Here is a 17,997-nt window from a genome sequence, read left to right as displayed (position 1 = left end):
GCCCTTTCTGTGGCATGTTGTGTAGCATGCAATACGTTCATTTGCATCGTGCATAACAAGGGTAACTGGGGATGACACTATTGAATTATCATTAGTCAGAAAGTTGTGATCTTTTAGATACTTGGAATGAATGACTGGGGTGTGTGGATTTACTTTGCATCTTTCTCTAGAATTGGGTATTGCAAATCAGCGCTTTCAAAAGATGTTTCCCCAGTGAGACAAACAAACTATCTGAAAAGATTTTTTTTGGTCTAAGAGCATAAGAACTTAGACCCCAGAAGCTACCTTATACTGAGCCAGACCACTAATCTATAATGGTCAATATCTGAATGGCAGCAGCTCCTCAGGGTCTCAGGTACAAGTCTTTCACATCCCCAGCTATCTGGTTCTTTCAGCTGGGGGCTCTTGAGTATTGATCTGGGGACTTTCCGCATTCAACGCTCATGCTCTACCACTGAGCCACTGCCCCTTTCTAGAGATATTAGACTTAGAAGCAGTAGTCAAGAGATGCTGTGCTCCAAAGATCTTCTGAGAACGTAAGAAACCTGTTGGATTAAACCAAAGATCTATCTAGTATCATGTATCCTTTTTCCAACAAGGGCCAGAAGTGGAAAGCAAGGCTAACAAGGATAAGAGGAACAGCAGCCATTATCCAACACTCTCTCCCCTTGTGGATGCTCCCCCCCCCCAATCACATTGTTCTTTGGGACCAACTCTGTCTCAGGAAGCCTTTTAAGTATCTCTTGAAGGCAAGAGCCCTTCCTGTTATTTATCAGCCAGCATCTGGTATTTGCAAGAGCACTGTGGCACAGGGTAGTAAGCTGCAATTCCTAGTCATGGCTACAATTCCTAGTCTAGTGAGCCCCTTGGCACAGCATAGTAAGCTGCAGTACTGCAGTCAAAAGCTCTGCTCGCAACCTGAGCTCGATCCCGGTGGAAGTCGGTTTCAGGTAGCCGGCTCAAGGTTGACTCAACCTTCCATCCTTCTGAGGTTGGTAAAATGAGTACCCAGCTTGCTGGGGGTAAAGTGTACACAACTGGGGAAGGCAATGGCAGACCTCCCTGTAAACATAGTCTGCCTAGTAAATGGTGGGATTTGACATCATCCCATGTTAACCAAATTGCTCGGTTATGAATATTTATGGAGAAATTAGCATTCAATAACCGGCTATGGGCATAACCTGCAGGATCTAACCTGTGTCTACGGGAGTCCAAACCATGATTCAAATAATAAAGCGGAGTCAGTGGATTTTAGTTTCAAAGGTTTACTTATTAAAATGTGTGCACAAGCACTCAAATATCATACACACACCAACATACAGAGCCTAAGAATCAAAGAGAGGAGTATAGAGACATCTGCCAATGTGGCAGGCCCTTCGATGATGGGAAATATTGCACCTGTCCTGAAGCGGAGTTGTCCTGAGTTCCGTAGGCTAAGATACTGGGAAAGAGGGGCAAGGAAGAGGGGTTCCCGGAGACTCGACCAGCGAGGCGGGAGGGGAGCGTGGTCAGGCTGCGCAAAACCCAAACCAACAGAGTGGCAACAAGTAAGCCAGGGAAAGACCTAAGGTAACGTATAGATTGTGGGGACCCCAGATAGACCTTCTACCGGGGACGGGGTAATTGGATTACCCCTTCGTGGTTCCCATGTAAAACAAAAGGTGACAAAAAGACTAATGGTCGGTTGCCAGGGTGAGGCGAGGGGGCAATTGAGTAAACTATCCTATTTCCATTGATTTGTGCAATTCTGGGAGGACTGGGAGTTGCTTGCAGATTGGATTAACGATCTAACACAAAGACGCGCATAGCTGTGTCCGGGGCGTGTCACTTTGCATAGCCGGAGGAACGATCTTTCGCTGGTATCTCGATGTCTTCCGATGGTCTTTCAATCATGTTGATGAGGCTGGAGAGGGAGAGAGTGTTGGCGAGGACTACGTTCTTGACAGCTCCCTGCGAGATGGCTTCTGCTGGAATGGGCGCACAGGAAAATGGTTTCCCTCTGGTTCACTAGAGGGGTTGACCTGGCCGTTGTTCCTCGACTGCTGGTTTTGCGGGATGAAAAGAGGCGCCCTTTCCACTGCAACTCAGGCTTGCCGCTAGGTCAGGAAAGGTGGAGGCACGTATCGGCTGGGGTTGCCACGACCAGTCCGGGAGATTGGCAACCCATTTGCTCACACCCATGGGTCAGTAATGACCTGGTGCTTGCACAGGGGACTACCTTTACCTATCTGGTATTTAGTATACTGCCTGTGGATATGGAGATCTTATTTAGTATCATAGCTAAAAATGATCGTAAAGCAGTCTGATGCTTTATACTCGCCCTTTGTTGTTTTTTAAAACAGTTTTGTGTTTCAATTGACTTAGGGCATCACGCAACAAGTCAGAGAAGAAGAGAAGAGACCAGTTCAATGTCCTCATCAAGGAGCTGTGCACCATGTTACAAGGCCATGGCCATCCTCTCAAGATGGACAAATCCACCATTCTGCAGAGGACCATTGACTTCTTACAGAAACAGAAAGGTACATGAATTGCAAGCACCACTTACCACGACTTATCCTGGGTGTGCTTCTCTTCATAGAGAGGCTGTGATTTTTTTTAATTATATCACATTGTAAAATGTCCCTTGTCTTGCAAGATGGGTTGGAGGCTGTCTGCATCTTAAAAAATAGGGATGGGGGGAATGCACATCCTTGCAACAAAAAATACTTTTTAAAAATTCAAGTGATACTGGTGCAGGGGAAAGAATAACTATTGCTTTCTGAATAGACACATGTGCAGTGCAATCCTCAGGGCTGTCTACGCTGCAGTGGCCAGCCGCCATTCTAATCATAGAGCTGCTAGTCTGCTCCCTAAAGGGTTCTAACTATATAAATAGGTGTACTGATATGAAATTGTGCAACCCTAAGGGAATTATCTCAGTTCACTACCACAACCTTTCCTTATAAATATATTTCTTTCTTGCAAAGTTTCTTTCTCCAAGTGTATCTTATTTTAATTTTAACCTTTTAACTTGTCTTGACAACTTGTACAACAACAAAATTATAAGTTCTGAATACAGTTAAACTTCACTATACAAACTTCACTATACAAACACTTATCAGAATCTTTAACACTGATGAGTATCCCTCGGGAAAAACCAAATGCCGGCAGCACTGTCCTTGCTCACGAGTAAGCAGTATTGTGGGGATCGCTGTAACCCGCACTACTTCCGCGGTCAGGTGATGTAGACTGATCCAATCACAACGGTGGAATCCCGTTCCTGCCGATATCTCTCATTTGGCTAAAAGCAGCTATATATTTGAATGTGGATCCATCCAAAATTCATATAAAGCACACACAAAGATGTAACAAGATCCCGGTTGCCTCTTGTTTCGCGTTGTGTACAACATAGGACTAGGAGTCACTCTTTTGAACTGCAATGGTGCAGTCAGAATATTGTTGCACGGTCTGAAGAAGCTAATTGTACAGAACGTGAAACAAGAGGCAACCGGGATCTTGGTTTTTCCCGAGGGATACTCATCAGTGTTAAAGATTCTGATAAGTGTTTGTATAGTGAAGTTTGTATAGTGAAGTTTAACTGTATTCAGAACCCCTAAAGGGTTCTGGCAGAGATCGGGAGGCAGAAGAAAGACTGAGAAGCAGGGTCGCAGAGGCCATAACCACGCCAGCGTCCCTAGCAACCACACCATCGTGTCCCATATAGGTCACAAGGTGAGACGTCAGGGCTATGACGCACAGGGCAGACTGAACTGGTCATGGGCCGGCAGGAGCAGGGGCCCAGCCCTGTGCACATCACAGCCATGGGGCAATGAAATGGCAAGAGAGAAAGACAGTCTGTTTTGTTTCAGAGTGCAGTTTTGGGGTGCATTGAAGTGGCTGGACAGTAAAGAGGTGGAAAGCTGGATAAAGATTGGTGAGAAAGGCAGGATGAGGGCTGTGAAAGATTCAGAAATTCAGTAACACAGCTAGATGGAAGGGAGACTGATTATTCTTCGACAAGAGTCAGGAGGAAGAGGCTTGGCTTGCCCTAGGCTTCTCCCCCTTCGCCATTCCCCTCCTATTTACTACTGCTAACCAATAGCAAGCAGGCTGCATATGTAGTAAGGTTTTGTCAGCAACCTGGTAATGCAAGGGCACTCCATAGCATTTGGGAATTCTGCTTTGAGGACAGAAAAGAGGAAGACTGCAGATGTAACTGGGATTTATGAACAAACTGTGGTTGGCTATGTACATTTGGTATCTTAATCAGAGTTTGTGCAACAAACTGGCTTAAACAAATCACAGTTTGTCGGTGTCTGAATGTACCATCTGTCTACTAAACACAAACCTGCTGTTTTGCTGTTTCTCTCTCTGTCTTTCTCTCACATACACACTCACACATGGCCTCCTTCCCTCGGCTGGGAGGAACCACCTTCTCTGGGCTCTCCTGGATAGCTAACAGAGCTGTTGGAGACAGCAATTAGCACCTATTGAGGAACATTAACATTCTGGGATCCTCGGGCCTGAATCCCAGCAGTACTTTAGGCCAAGTCCAATTTCCAGCCATCAAACTCACAACAGTGTTATCTGGCTAGTTTTTGTTGTTGTTCCTTTCAGAAATCACAGCACAGACAGAGGCCTGTGAGATTAGACAAGACTGGAAGCCTTCGTTTCTTAGCAATGAGGAGTTTACCCAGTTGATGTTAGAGGTAAGATGGAATGAAAGTCATGCGGTCTGGGAGAGGGGGGTGGAGATGACAACCAAAGATACTCAGTGCTTCTTTTTTTGCCACCTGATCATTTGGCCCTCTGCTTTCTGAAAGCTGTTAGAAGGCTTCTCTTGTTTATCATGCATAGTCATCTGTCAACAGCTTTACATAGCCTAGCTTCAATTTCATTGTTTAGTCATTCTGGTGAAAATGGACAAAAAATCACGTCAGAGAGTTAGGCCTTTTATGCATGGCTGTTTCCCTCGCGGTCATCCTTTCAACGACTTCGGGTCTTCGTTTTGATTATGCATGCCGTTTCTGACTGTCAGAGGTTGCCTTGCTCTCCCCCTGCATTTCCCTGTGTTTTGCCTGTGTTTTCAAATTCGAGATAAAACAGGTCTCTGAAAACGCAGACAAATCCCGGGGAAATGCAAGGGGAGAGCGAGGCGACCTCTGACAGTCGGGAATGGCATGCATAATCAAAACACAGACCCGAAGTCGTCAGAGGGGTACCGTGAAGGAAACAGCCATTCATAAAAGGGCTTAGGCAGCTCAAAGCTGGACGATAAGATTCAAAATGCCATTCCTTCTCCTCAGAACCTCACTGGATTTTGTTATTATAGCTATGTATAAATGCCTTTTATTCTCTTATAAGTGTGATAATTAATTCCCAGCAGTTGGGGATGTGTTATGTAGGAATTGGGAGCCGGTATGCTCAGAATTCCAGATGAGAAGTGTGTGGACATTCAATTTAAAAACCCAATCCATTGCAAAGTGGTAGGATAGATCTTACTTTGCAAGCAGAAAAAAATCCTGCACATTTTTAATACCATAGTGTAATTTTTCCAGTTCAGCTGCTTTGTCTTCCTTTTTTAGCCATAAAAGAAATTGCATTGCACATTCAAAGCAACATTTTCCATCATTTGCGGACAATTCCCTGTTTTTGTTTTTACCACTGATGTTTAAGGGTGTGCGCCGTCCCACAGTTGGAGGGTCTCAATTATTTCATTCTCATGGAGCTGTGGTGACTCACCTTCTTTGGAAGAGTCTCTTTATTCCCACATCTGCAACTATCTCTTGCTGAACAAGTCAGTCTGTTGCAGTTTAATCAAAACAGACTTCTGCTTGAGAAGAGACAAGCTTTAAAAAGACCTCACTTACAGGGGATACTTAATGTTCAATAAATAATTGTGGAACTCCTCTGCTGCCTGGAGATCATTCTGGCCCTGTGTTTTGCTGGGGTTTTTTGGTGGTTTTTTTTTTAATAATCTACTTTCCAGATGAAAGGCAAAATATTGAGTAATCAGGAAACAAATGGTGACTGGGAAGGAATGCTGGATGCTACCTCCACACTCCTCGTTTTGGCTTCCTGCTGAATGCATTACAGTGCCGAAAGACAGTGCAGTAAACATATGAGGGAACCGAATCAGACCGTTGCTCTGTCTAGACCACTGTAGTCTAGTTTGTCTGGCAGCGGCCTTCCAAAATTTCTGACTTTTTCCAGCTCTTCCAACTAGACATGCTAGGGGCTGAAGCTGAAACTTTCTGCGTGAAAAGCGTGTGCTCCGCTCCTGGGCTACAAACTCTCCTTCCCAAGTCATCTTGGGAAAACATTGCTGTGTAGTGAAATTGCAAACTCTTAACTGCAGTGACAGCTATCAGTCCAGAGATGTGGTTTAGGGGAAATGTAGGGTGGGGGTGGGGTGGGGGGGTGGGGCGGGGCGGGGGGAGGAAGCATTCACATAGAATGCTTTCTGCTGTCCTGGTCTTCTCAGACCAGGATGTCGTTGCTTGGAACTGTGGCAGATGACTGGGCAGACTTTTCTTTATTATTAATGTTAGTGTTGCCCTAACCTGGATGGCCCAGGCTAGCCTGATCTTGTCAGATCTCAGAAGCTAAGAAGGGTCAGCCCTGGTTAGTATTTGGATGGGAGACCACCGAGGAATACCAGGGTTGCTGTGCAGAGGAAGGCACTCTGATAGTCTCTTGCCATGAAAACCCCAAAAGGGGTCGCCATAAGTCGGCTGCGACTTGAAGGCACATTACACACACACACAATGTTAGTTTTACAGACAGGGAGAGGATGGGGGTGGGAAGGAATGGAGAGATGGTAATAAAAGTGAAAAGTCTTTGCAAGCATTAGCAAATGAGCCATTGTATTGCACCAAAGAACACACTCAAGTACTTCTGGATAAGCTGCTATATTACAGTTAGTTTCTAGCCTAAACTCAGTCTTCTTTCTTTTTTTTAACTATTTCTGGATGACATCTGGCATAAAAGAATCCCTGTTGTTGGAAACTCACATTGCAGTCCTATGCAGAATTACACCATTCTAAACCCATAGAAATCAGTGAGCATAATTTAGAGAAACTCTCCACAGTTCACACTGTCAAATTTTAAAGCAATCTGGATTTCTAGTTTGTGTCCTCCCACTACTGTCTCTCAGTTAGCCCATGCAAATATAATATGACTTAAATTGTAAAGTTATATACAGTTTATGTTTATCTGAATGTCTCATTATCCATATTATTATTGTTCTTTAAAAAAATTCCCAACACTTCCTTATAAATTGGAAAAAACTAGCCAACCAAATATGCTTGAAATTATCCTAAAACTATAGTCCTATACACACACTCTCTTTGGAATAAGCCCTAGTGAACTTAGTGGGACTTATTTCTAAGTAAATGTGTATATAATTGTGCCTTATAGCTGCAATCCTAAACATGTGGAAGTTTTGCTTTGGTTCCATTAATGTCAATGGGATTATTTCCATTATAAGTGGGTTTGAGATCTTGGTGAAAGTAACTTTTCCCCCTCTAAATATTCATTTTTCCTTCCTGTAGGCATTAGATGGGTTTCTCATTGCACTAACCACTGATGGGATTATTATTTATGTATCTGATAGTGTCTCTTCTCTTCTTGGGCATTTACCGGTAAGTTCTAACAATATAATTTTTAAAAAATCTCTTCATTGTTAGGAGCGCCCAAATCAAAAACCTATTCTCAGATATTAGATCCAAAGGTGTGTTAATAAAAAACACAAGATTTTGTATACAGTTATTAAAGCATAAATATAATTTTTGTCCAAAAACCAACTGCTAATAGTATCTTCAAATCAGCAAGGGGACAAAAATGACAAACTCAACATGCCTCAAAATGGAGCCAGCACAGTGTAGTGGCTAAGAGCGGTGGACTCCCATCTGGAGAACCAGGTTCGATTCCCCACTCCTCCACACGAAGCCTGGTTGTGCATCTAGCATGTTTTTGTGTGAGTGCGTGTGTGAGGTGGGTAATGATCTAAATTCAATCTAGGAGTTCCTTTCCCTATACTTCCATCCTAGCTTAAAGGAGGCCAGCGCTGTGAGAAGAAGAACGTCCTGTCTAGTTGCAACTGACTCATGGTGACCCCATCTGGGGCTTCACTTATGTGTTGGAATTTTGGCTGGGATCACATATTAGGAAGCTAGTGCATTAAATCTCAGTAGTCATAGCTCTTCTGGATGCTCTGTTCCATGTAGGCGTATGTGTATTATTTCTCACACCCTTGTGTATGAAAGATTCTTCTTTAATTAAATTGTATTATTGTACAAGCGCTTTTCACCAGATAAATGCAGATGGTTCAACAGGTTGTTGTGGATGTGCACAACTATCTTGTTTCTAAGGGTGCCTTTTAAGCTCACCACATTTTTATTTTGTGGCAATAAAGCAACAAACAGCCCACACTTTTCCAGCAATGACATTCAAGCTAGAATCCACTTTGGCCTCCTTATATTGCTCCCATTCCTCAGAACAGCTTTCCTTCTCTGATAATGTTTACAAATGGCTGCTGAGGTGGTGGTGGTGGTGGAAAACCTTGATGTCCCTCTTTGGGGGCTCATAAAATTGGACCCCCATCCCAATCTTTATCAAACTTGGGGGTTCTTCTAAGGAGAGTCACCAGCAGCTACCCTGAAAATGTGGTGCCTCTCTCTTAAAAAAAACAGCCCTCCCAGAGCCCTGGAAAAATTACCCATTAGGTATAATGGACCCAACTTTTTTTAGATTCTCATCCCCCACCCCCTGTACCAGTATGAGGATTTGGGATTTTTCAGGAATCCAAATCTGAATTTTGCCTATTTTTTTAACGCACACCCCTACTGATGATCTCCCAAACATCCTATTGATAACAGCCTTGCTCAGGTCTTGCAAACTGAGGGCCATGGCTTCCTTGATTGAGTCAATCCATCTCATGATGGGTCTTCCTCTTTTCTTGCTGCCTTCAACTTTTCTTAGCCTTATTCTTTTCAGTGAGTCTTGTCTGCTCATAATGTGACCAAAGTACGATAGCCTCAGTTTAGTCATTTTATCTTCTAGGAAGAGTTCATACATAAGTATTAATGAAGTCACTAGGATTGTACCAAAAAGTGCTGTAAAATGATAAATAATGCTCTGTCTTATAAATGCTTCTTCATTGACTGAACTTTTGATTGTATTAAATACCGATGGAGTGATAAATGCTTCTTTGCCCCTAAAAAGCTCCTTGCCTTTCTTGTGGCCAACTTAGACACATGCATGTTCAGTCATTTCACAGCACTGTCAAGCCATGACATGTACATGTAAGTGGCCTATCACAGATCTCTCCTCAAAGAATCTGAATGGTCCACCAATTCAGTCTCAGCGTTCTAGAACAGAGATTGTTTCACATAGTTGGCTGGGGACCTTCAAGTATTGAGTAGCTTAGCAGTGAGAGGCCAAATGATGGAGATATACATCCATATACACACACGTAACGGTTGCAATGATATCACTCCATTTTTTCTTGCTGCGTTTGCATGTTGGCTAAGAGTTGACACTGTTCAGCTGTCTTTGAATTCTGTTACTTAGATCTACCTTCATCTTGGATAGCTAGTTGGAACAGTTACAGAAAAAGGCTAGATTAATTGCTTTTTACGAGTTGTGGTTTGCCTTCTTGCTATATCAGATGTATCTCGTATGCACCTGCTGATTGGCTATTTGCACTTAAGTTGCTTATATCTTAATGAGTTGAAACCAATGAGATATCTAGAAATAAACACATGATTGTAATACATCAAACTTAGAGAAAGATAAAATCGGTATTTTTCTACAAATAAACACTGTTCTGACAAGCAAATCAGATTTCTCTGGCTGGAAGTCTCAGAAGAAGAATAGCTGAAATCTCTGGGTGAGATTCTTGGGTAACTTGAGCTTTTTGATAATCCCTAAAAGCAGTGAGACAAAAGCTGAAACCTGATTTGTTTTAAAACTATTATTTGCTATAATATGGTTAAGCAATGCTAGGAATGTCAATAATTTTAGCATTCATTTCCATTCATTGGGGTGAATTCTTTTATGCCTTTTTTTCTGTCTTGTTCAATAAAAAGAATCTTTTCTGTTTTTAAATAAAAGAGAAAAGTTTATGCAGGTGTCCTGTCTGGTTTTGCTGGCTAATAGTTCAGAGAATAGAATTCACTCCCTAATTTGCATTATCAAAGTTAGAGGCAGAAAAGTTTCTCTAGCATCATAAACCCTAGAGATCTCTGTGGCTAATCAGTGTTTTCTCAGGCAAAGCCTTGAAAACTGTCTCGTGCTAATAGGGTACGAGAGAGAATCTCTCGCTACATGTGTACCTCCCCTTCTACATATCATGATAGTTTTAATTATCTACTCTTGAACATGACAAAGTGTTCTTTTGCCTCAGTCAGATTTGGTGGACCAAAATATATTAAACTTCCTGCCTCAGTGTGAACAGAGCGATGTGTACAAGCTGCTTTCCCCACACATGCTTGTATCAAACCCCGTGGCAGCAGATTTCCTAAACAGTAAGTTTTGATTTGCTTGACATAGTTTTGCTGGGAAAAGAGAAGCTGCAAACAGGCAAAAACATGACTTTGCTTGATGGATAAGCAATTTATTTACTTTGTGCATAGAAATGGTCATTGGTAATAAAAAGTTTGACTCATGCAAAGAAAAGAACTGTTTTTTAGAGTGGCTCTAAGAAATGTTACTATTGTTTTTGTGGATATATTAGGGGGTATCTGAAGCATTCTGAAGGGATGAGATGGAAAACGTAGCGACTGATATTTAACACTTCTAAAAAATGTGTTTCTTCTCTCTTTTCAGCTGAAAAGCAGATAGAATTTTGTTGTCATTTAGCCCGAGGAAACTTAGATCCAAATGAACCTATTACATATGAATATGTGAAATTTGTAGTGGATTTCAAATATTTTACTCATGGTAAGCCATTGCAGTTTTCTCTCTATGCCTGTCTCTTTTTCTCATAAGTTTTAAATACACTAGGCATGATATAGAAGAAGAAGAGGCACGAGCTACAGTAATCGTGTGGATTTCCCTGATTGGCTAATCTGCAAGACCCACTTTCTACCTTGCGGTAGAAGCAGTAGAATAGGAAGCACCAGGCATTAGTGCTTCCTTTTCTGCAGAATATGACATGGCCCACAGATCATAGCCTGTTGTAGACTCTAGAATTGCTCCATTTCTGGGAGAATAATGAGATAAAGTGGTCATGCGTTAACTACCCTTGATTAAATCTAACACTGCATGAAAATGAAGCTACTGGCCCACCTAAGGCTTTCCTGCAGTTGTGTTTAGGTTTTTCAGATACTTGAAAGTGCCATCATTGGCTGAAGGTTTTATAGTGCTTTGGAAACCCGTGAAGTCTGTTTGACCAGAATGCTAGAAGAGAAGAAATTAACGATTGCCATGAGCAAGAAGGGGCCACCTTCAAGTCCCTGAAAAACTGCTATCTGGATATATTCCAGAAATGTGGGGGTGTTTCTGCAATGCATCAGTGACCCATTTCTGTATTACTGGCAGGGGAATGTTGATGTCATGTTATGCACAGGGTGGGGCTGTGGCTCAGTGACAGAGCATCTGCTTTGCATGCCAAAGGTTCTGTGTTCACTCCATGACATCAATAACTGTAATTGTGCCTGGCAGGTTAATGACAGGTGAATTCCGACATCATGATATTTATACGAATGGGCATTTGTCACTGATCAGCTTGTCCCAAGCTCTTAGGCAGCTTCGCTAGCCAAACCTGAGATGTGAAAGTTGGTTTTCTCTTAAACTGAATGTGACATTTCCTTTAAGGGTAGAGTACTAGAACCATGATTTTTAAATACACAGTTATTGTATGATAGCCTAATTGTTACTCCTTAGAGGGGAGCTTAAAGGAGATACGCAAAACATGAGGAAAAAGCTCAGTCATCAAGGCTTTCACCCAATGATCAAATGAAACTCTTTGCATACTCTGGAGTATCATATTTTTTTATCCCATCTGTCTTCCAAGTAGTTCAGGGAGGCGTGCAAGGGTCTCCTTCATTTTATTCTTCAGTACAACTCTTATGAAAGAGTTTGAAAGACTGTGACTGGCCCATTGTTGTGCAGTGAGCATCATGGCCAATGGGGGATTTGAATCTGGGACTTCTCAAGAGCCAAACTGCACATTATACTGTACTTATGTCTGCATCTGCCACAAGGACTTTCTATCAGACATATGTTACAAGTTTCCCGTTGGGAACTCAGTTCTTGTGTGCACAGGGGCCTGATTTGTATTAGGACCATGGTGCATGATACTGAGGGGATTGAAGCTTTTCCCCCTACTCTATTTTCTTGCCCTGAAACAGTTTCTTTGGAGAAACCAGAGAGCGGAAGTCGTTTAGTGGCTGGGGTGTCAGAGTAGTATCTGGGAGACCCAGGTTCAAATCCCTACTCTGTCATGGAAGCTTGTTGGGTGACCTTGGCCCAACCACACACTCTCGGCGTAACCTCACAGGGTTGCTGTGAGGATAGAATGAAAGAGAGAACGGTGTAAGCAGCTTTGGTTCCCCGCTGGAGAGAGAGGCGGGATAGAAATGTGGTAAACGAGTAATAAAACCAATGTGTACCCTATTTTTGTTGGATTAAGCTCTGTTGATGGAGGAGTATACAGACTTCAGAGTGACATAGAGCTCTTGTCAGACACGTGTTGCTTCAGACTTCATGAATATCTGAATTTTCTGTTGTTTATTTATTTATTGCCATGGTTTTTCTAGAAGGGAGGAAATAATACTCCTTTCTGTATAGCAGTTGGTCTGTCACGCAATATATTTCAGTTGTTGTAGTATAGAATAAAGTATTCCTTGTGGGGAAGCTGCACCACAATTTCTTTCCCCCCCCCTCCCACTTTCCTTCTGTTCTCTACCTGGCAATTACAACAGCACTTAGAGGGGGTATTCCCCCCGTTTAATTTTCATGACCTGTTCACAGCCCATTTTCACAAGCTGTTTTCAATATTAACAATGTGTCACTGACATTTCTGAAATAATCATTCCTACACAACATTGTTAGGCTGAATTTTTTAAAAAGAATTGCTCACACAGACACAGAGCCAGCATTGTGCTCTTGTTAGAGTGTTCAGCTAGGGTCTGGGAGACCCAGGTTAAAATGGAGGAATGGGGAAATGATGTCATAACCTGTTTTGGATCTCCATTAGGGTTGACAGCAACCTGAAGAAGATATGCCCCATTTATCACACCTTTGTTAAAGGGGCAGGATTATTATTTTTGGTCCACAGGGTGTTGGCAACTGTAGTCTCCATTGGGAATAAAAGGGGGGCATATAAATATCGAAATAAAAATAAATAATGGCTTGTGATGATTGACGTTGAATCTGTGCCTTCCAGAAAGGATAGAGAATAACAACCAAAATAGAAGCAGTGAGGGGTTTTTTTGGGGGGGGGGGGAATGTTTCCCTTGTAAAAATAATAATGATACGATACGATGAAGTTTATTGTTTGTGGCTGAAGGCCATTACAATCTGTCATATAAAAATAAAAGTAAAAATAGTAACAGCAATCTTGCTTTGTTGATGCTTCTTCCTTGTGTTCTGCTTTCAGTGCCTACATCCTCTTACAATGGATTTGAGTCTGCCATTGCCCGAGTGTTCCGGTCAGCCAATGAAGAGCAGGTCTGCCTGGTAGCCACAGTCCGTCTTGTAACTCCGCAGTTCTTAAAGGTGTGCAGTGTCTTGGATCAATTTAGTATTGTGGTACCCTATTGTGTTGTATCCATAGTGGTGGGGCAGAATTGTGCAGCAGGGGGCACGCTCTTCAAAATAAATTGTGATAGAGTCATTCTCAGGCTGTGTACGTTTGGAACGAAGATGCATGTTTTGAATGCTCCCCCACATAAGAAAAGAACGCCTTTTCTAAATGTATAGAACCTCTTTCCCTGGCATGCTGACTTTCCGTAGTCAGAGCTGGCTGATTCATTGTGCGGCTTTAAAAAACAACAACCCCAAAACATCATGACTTGATTTTCCCAAATGGCAACTGTAGTCGTGAAACTGTCTGGACTGTACCATTTGGGGTGGGTGGTGACTGAATGCTCCTCCCCATTAAAATAAGTAAACATCACAGAGAAGATTTCAAGTCAAGGCTTCTCTGTGACGTGCTAGTTTTCTACAAGTAGGGGTTTTTGTGTGTGTGGAGAAGCAGTCTATCATGTGACAATCCCCCACCTCACCCCCAACATTCAAAAGTGGTACAGTCTGGGCCCAGGTTAACTGCCACAGCTTGTGTTCATAAGAACTAAGCATTGGTTGTAAAATAGAACAGGGAGTTGCTGTACTTTCACAGATCACAAAGTCAGTCCTCAGTACAGTAAGGACTGCGGAAGGTAGGAATGATCAGCGCAGAGTAAAGTGGCAGTCAGATAAAGATGAGCGCCTGAGGTCTTCTCTGCAGTGGCAGAAGGTTGTTAGAGGTGTGGCTTTAGCATATTTGGTCCTTGAAAAGTAACAGTTGTGCTGGTGCTGTTCCCTTATTCCATAGTAGTTTCTTTCCTATAAGCATGTAACTGCATGATGTATTTGGGGTGGTGCTGCAGGAAATCCCACATCATGCCTGCTTGATCAGGATTTTCAATGGGATGCCCTGTGCTTGGTGGCGCAATCTTATGTAGAGTTACTCCAGTCTTTGCCCATTTATTTCATGGGGATTGTTCTGGAATGACTCTGATTGGCTTGCCTCATAAAACACCACATTCCTAAAGTGTGAGGTGTTGCCATTTGAAGTAGAACATTCATAATAGTTAAATTTGACCTTGCAAGCAGTTTACCAACAGAATGCTCTCTGGAGGTTTTGCATTGCATTGGTCTACTGGGTTGTAATCCTGATACTGATTCACTGTGCGGCCAAGGCCAAGCTGATGCACCCGTACAGTGAGAATGTGGTATATCTTAGATGGATAAAATCAGAAGTTACATCAGATTTTCAGAGACCTGCACGTCCTATGGCCTTGCTCACCATATGGTCCAATGCGTTTGTCAGAAAAATCGTATTTGTTTTCCAAGTTAACATTTTTATAAAAAGTAAAAGAAACCCCAAGACTTGCCATCTGTTCCTGCAGGAACTTTGTAACGTGGAAGAACCATGTGAAGAATTCACGTCAAGACACAGTCTGGAATGGAAATTTTTGTTTCTAGACCACAGGTGAGATGTGTGTATTTTTAACAACACGTATCTGAAAACCCTTGATGTAGAGTTAGAGGCCTTTGTGGTGGATAAGCTATTCACCTCCTTGCAACTGAACAATCAGTGTAGTCTTAGTGATTTTATAGAAAAGGAGCTGATTTACATGTTAGTTTTGCAGCATAGTTCATGCTTCTGTAGGTTTGCTTGTCATGGGGGGGGGCCTATGTGGGAGGAATACATATAATTTACACCCCCTATGAGACTTCCCTGGGATGTGGAATGGTATAGTGTAGCCCGGTCTCATCAGATCTTGGAAGCTAAGTTGGGTCAGTACTTGGATGGGGCTCTACCATGGAAGACCTTGTAGAGGAAGGCAGTGACAAACCACTTCAGCTTAAGCACTTCCCTTAAAAACCCTATAGGGTCACCATACGTGGGTTGTGATTTGATGGCACTTTACACACACACACACACACACACACACACACACACACACACAACCTCCCTATTCCATGTTATTGAAGGGGAGGAAGGATTTCAGATGCTGGATATTAAATCTGTTACCAGCCCATCCTCAGGCCTGGATCAGTTGTGTTTCCCTATCCTTTAAAAAAAATTATTTGTGACTTTTATAAAGACTAACACATGGAAACAAAACATGACGATTCGTGGAGGAAAACCAAAAATGAATTGTAGTGTGGCACCTTAAAGACTGAATGGATTTATTGTGGCATAAATCAAATGGGAAAAACACTTGCTGCTTGAAATTGCTCACTGTGGCCTCCTGTTCTTTCCCTGTCTTCATTCTGGCAGCCTGTTAATGTTTCATCATACAGCTTATGGGCACAGCGGAAATCATACAGTATTTAGGCAGAAGCAAACATAGCACTCACTCTTGGAGTTAACCAGAGAAGCGTGTTTCAAAGTAAGCAACTCTTCACCTTAAATGCTTTGGAATTCTTTTTTTTAATACTCAAGAGAAATACAGTGCTATCATTAGCCGTTTCATGATATGTTTCTAAATATTAAACAGAGCAGTGTTTACTGTGATAGTTATGGCTACTTGGGAGCAAGCTCCCTTGAACAAAGCGGGAGATTGAACTTGTGGGTAAACATGCAAAAGCTGCAATATGAGTCACTAATTCACTGTGCTTTGAGGCAGGTAATCAGCTAACACAAACTGAAGCCGGGCCAGTTTCCCCCTCCCCTTGCAAACGTAGTCGCTTTACAAATACACCATGGATGCATTAGCTTGAATAGACTGTGAAAACAACAAAAACAGTTAATTGAAAATTAAGCAGTTGGTTGCAGGCAGTTTAAAATACGTAATTAGTCAGCTGTGACTTGACGGCGCACACACACACAGAAAGGAGAGTCTTTCAGAGATGAGGCATGAATTGTACACAATGTCCTGGAAAGAAAACGGATTATGGAAAATCATGTTACTATTTTAAACGAGAAAATGTCACAAGAAATCCTATCTTGAGGCACTGGTGTGAAACTACTCTCACTCTCTGCTTCCTACAATTGGATGAGTTCTCTATAGAGGGTTATCTATTATTCATGCTGTCTGGACAGGGTGACAATCTTTTTAAATCTGCAAAAAAACCATTTTTTATTATTATTTTTTTAAAAATGGGTACATACATGGCTGTAGTATTCTGCAACTGCAGTTTCCCTGTTGTTCTTTGGTCTGGGATAGAACACTTGCAGATGCAAACAAGCAAGCCACAGAGGAGGAAGGATGAACGACATGGAATCAGAAAACACCCCATCAGAGCACCACAGCAGAGGTTATGGGTGTACATATTGACAATAAGGCAACTAGTAAAAATAGACTCAAAATAGTTTGCATATGAATGGCAGAATAATGTAAAATAACAGCAAAACACCCTGTGTAAACACTCGTTAAGTTATCAAATGAAGAAGACTGCTGTATTGAAGTCTCAGAGAAAGATGACAGAAAAATAGCCCAGTAATGCCAATGACAGTGACATTAGGGATGCATATTAGCCTTTTATAATTTTGCACATTTATTGCAGGAAAGGACACTGTAGCTGTGACAGATATCATTTGTCATGTAATGTGGGTATCGTAGAATCACAGAGTTGGAAGGTACCACCAGGGTCATCTAGTCCAACCCCCTACACAATGGAGGAAATTCACAACTGCTTCCCCCCAGACACCTCCAGTGACCCCTACTCCAGGATCCCCCAGTGACCCTCCAGGATCCCCGGGCAATCTGGCCCGGAGGAAAATTGCTTCCTGACCCCAAGGTGGCGATCGGCACTTAGTCTCTGGTCCAAGTCAACTCATTCTTTTGAGACAGGTCACTTTATGAAGCTGTGAGCAATGTTGATCTAGCGGCTGTGTTATCACTGTGCTGTTGGAATCCAAGATCCTTTCATCTGAAGCAGTTAAATGGATTTCTGGGGGAAATGACAACCTCTGCAGTAAAGGCTAAATATCAGTAGCATTTAAGAAGAAGAAAAGAGACACAACCAAGGGCTTAATTAGGCATCGCTTTTCACCTTTTTTTCCTGTGTCAAGCAAGGCTTGTTTCCAGGTGGCTGAATCCCATTTTAATATGTGTGGGCAAATTACAGAGTAAATTTGTCTTGTGGACTAGTAACTTTTGTGGGCTTATGTTTAAGGATGGGCCATGCTGGACCGTTCCTGTTCGGTGTCCCTTTTCTCCTTTTTGTGACAGTACAAGAAGCCCATCTGTTCTAGTTATTCCTGCACTTTAATTGAGACATTTCATATCATGCTGAGTCACCAGTTTCCCATTTGGAAACCCTAACAAGAACCTCAAATCCCAGGCAACAGAGGAA

At 42.4% G+C, this 17,997-nt stretch overlaps 1 protein-coding gene across 1 annotated transcript in view; it reads left to right on the top strand.

The window, feature by feature from the left end:
* Nucleotides 1–17,997, top strand: part of PASD1 (PAS domain containing repressor 1) — an 87,829-nt gene that overhangs the window by 44,786 nt on the left and 25,046 nt on the right. The window contains exons 3-9 of the mRNA XM_056858997.1: nucleotides 2,365–2,519; nucleotides 4,597–4,688; nucleotides 7,533–7,622; nucleotides 10,388–10,508; nucleotides 10,810–10,923; nucleotides 13,586–13,704; nucleotides 15,099–15,181. Of these exons, the coding sequence (XP_056714975.1) occupies nucleotides 2,365–2,519; nucleotides 4,597–4,688; nucleotides 7,533–7,622; nucleotides 10,388–10,508; nucleotides 10,810–10,923; nucleotides 13,586–13,704; nucleotides 15,099–15,181 (774 nt within the window). The remainder of the gene's footprint in view (nucleotides 1–2,364; nucleotides 2,520–4,596; nucleotides 4,689–7,532; nucleotides 7,623–10,387; nucleotides 10,509–10,809; nucleotides 10,924–13,585; nucleotides 13,705–15,098; nucleotides 15,182–17,997) is intronic.

This window comes from Euleptes europaea, chromosome 13 (assembly GCF_029931775.1).
Source record: "Euleptes europaea isolate rEulEur1 chromosome 13, rEulEur1.hap1, whole genome shotgun sequence".
In the NCBI taxonomy this organism is placed as follows: Eukaryota; Metazoa; Chordata; class Lepidosauria; order Squamata; family Sphaerodactylidae; genus Euleptes; species Euleptes europaea.
This window is presented reverse-complemented; position numbering and strand designations above follow the sequence as displayed.